We start from the raw sequence: 1,242 nt of genomic DNA on the forward strand, positions 1-1,242 counted from the left end.
TCTTAAAGTGATATTGCCCGTCGATAACTGTTGGACAATCATTCCTAAAATACAACGATTATAAACCACTTATGGAGCAATTGCGAATGGTTTTTAGAACTCTCAAAGATACTTCAGAATATATGAAAAAGTCGAGTATAAAATGATTCAGAATATGAGAAATAATATTTCTTTTCAAACGATCTTCTGTTTTCTTTTTTGTGTCTTTTTCCCAAACCAAGACATTATTTTATATAGACAAAATTGGAAGTAACCGTTCCATGACTAGAGAATAATGTAGAATAATAATGACTGTAAGTAGTGAGTGTTTTAATGACCGTGAGTAGTGGGTTGTTACAAAAAACGATTGAAAAATACTAGCTAATTTGACCCATTAAATAATTTTGAAAATAAATAAAATAATAAAAAAAAATATTTTAGCCAAAGCCCAATCAAGACTTGTTAATAATTGCGTGGGGAGTAATTCGAACCCCTAACATCCCACACAAATGTCATATTTCCATAACTTGGGCACTTCATCTAATTTAATTATTTTTTTCACGTTTTATATTTATACTATTAATATATAACAATATTTAGTCTCTCTTATTTCAACTTGTTCAATAATGTCTATTAAGTGGTTGTATTGCTTTATACTTGGTGCCAGCATCGATCATCTGCTTCCAGATGGATGCCTATGTTTGACTGCCACCTTGTGCAACTCCACATCACTGTTCTAGCCGTCCTAGATGGATTCAAGAGCAAATTTCAACTCTCTTTTGCGACCCATAAAGGGCTATCTAACAATGTGAGATGCCATTGCTCTTTTGGAAGAGTGAGAAAGACAAATGGAGGATGCGATTTTGCACAGAGGTTATAGGCATTATTAAGACTTGAACTTTCATCTTAAAAAGTCAACTTTATTAAGTGTAGCCTGTACTAGGCAAATGAGTGAATGCATGCTTTGATGTAGAAATATAAGAACGTGTCACTCTAATCAATGTGAACCCATGTAATTGATCCATTGTTGTTCTTCTCCACGACGCAGCAATATGACAACAACTTCTAAATGTCTCCTTCATTGAACCGTTAAAATATTGTAGGCCACCTTCCTTGCCTTCCACACCTTGATCTATGGGATTGCAAGACAAAGAAGACTATAGGATGGTGTTTTGAGATACGAAGAAAGTAAGTATTCTTTATAGAAAGGAGCTTCGGATATGGACCGATGAAGATGGCTTCTCATAAAAGCAATATTATGTA

General features: G+C 33.9%; 1 protein-coding gene across 1 annotated transcript in view; it reads left to right on the forward strand.

Annotated features, from left to right (window-relative positions):
- Nucleotides 1-1,242, forward strand: part of LOC111412753 — a 19,050-nt gene that overhangs the window by 8,658 nt on the left and 9,150 nt on the right. The window contains exons 5-7 of the mRNA XM_023043670.1: nucleotides 647-852; nucleotides 953-981; nucleotides 1,083-1,167. Of these exons, the coding sequence (XP_022899438.1) occupies nucleotides 647-852; nucleotides 953-981; nucleotides 1,083-1,167 (320 nt within the window). The remainder of the gene's footprint in view (nucleotides 1-646; nucleotides 853-952; nucleotides 982-1,082; nucleotides 1,168-1,242) is intronic.

The sequence above is a fragment of the Olea europaea genome, chromosome 16, assembly GCF_002742605.1.
Source record: "Olea europaea var. sylvestris chromosome 16, O_europaea_v1, whole genome shotgun sequence".
Classification (NCBI taxonomy): Eukaryota; Viridiplantae; Streptophyta; class Magnoliopsida; order Lamiales; family Oleaceae; genus Olea; species Olea europaea.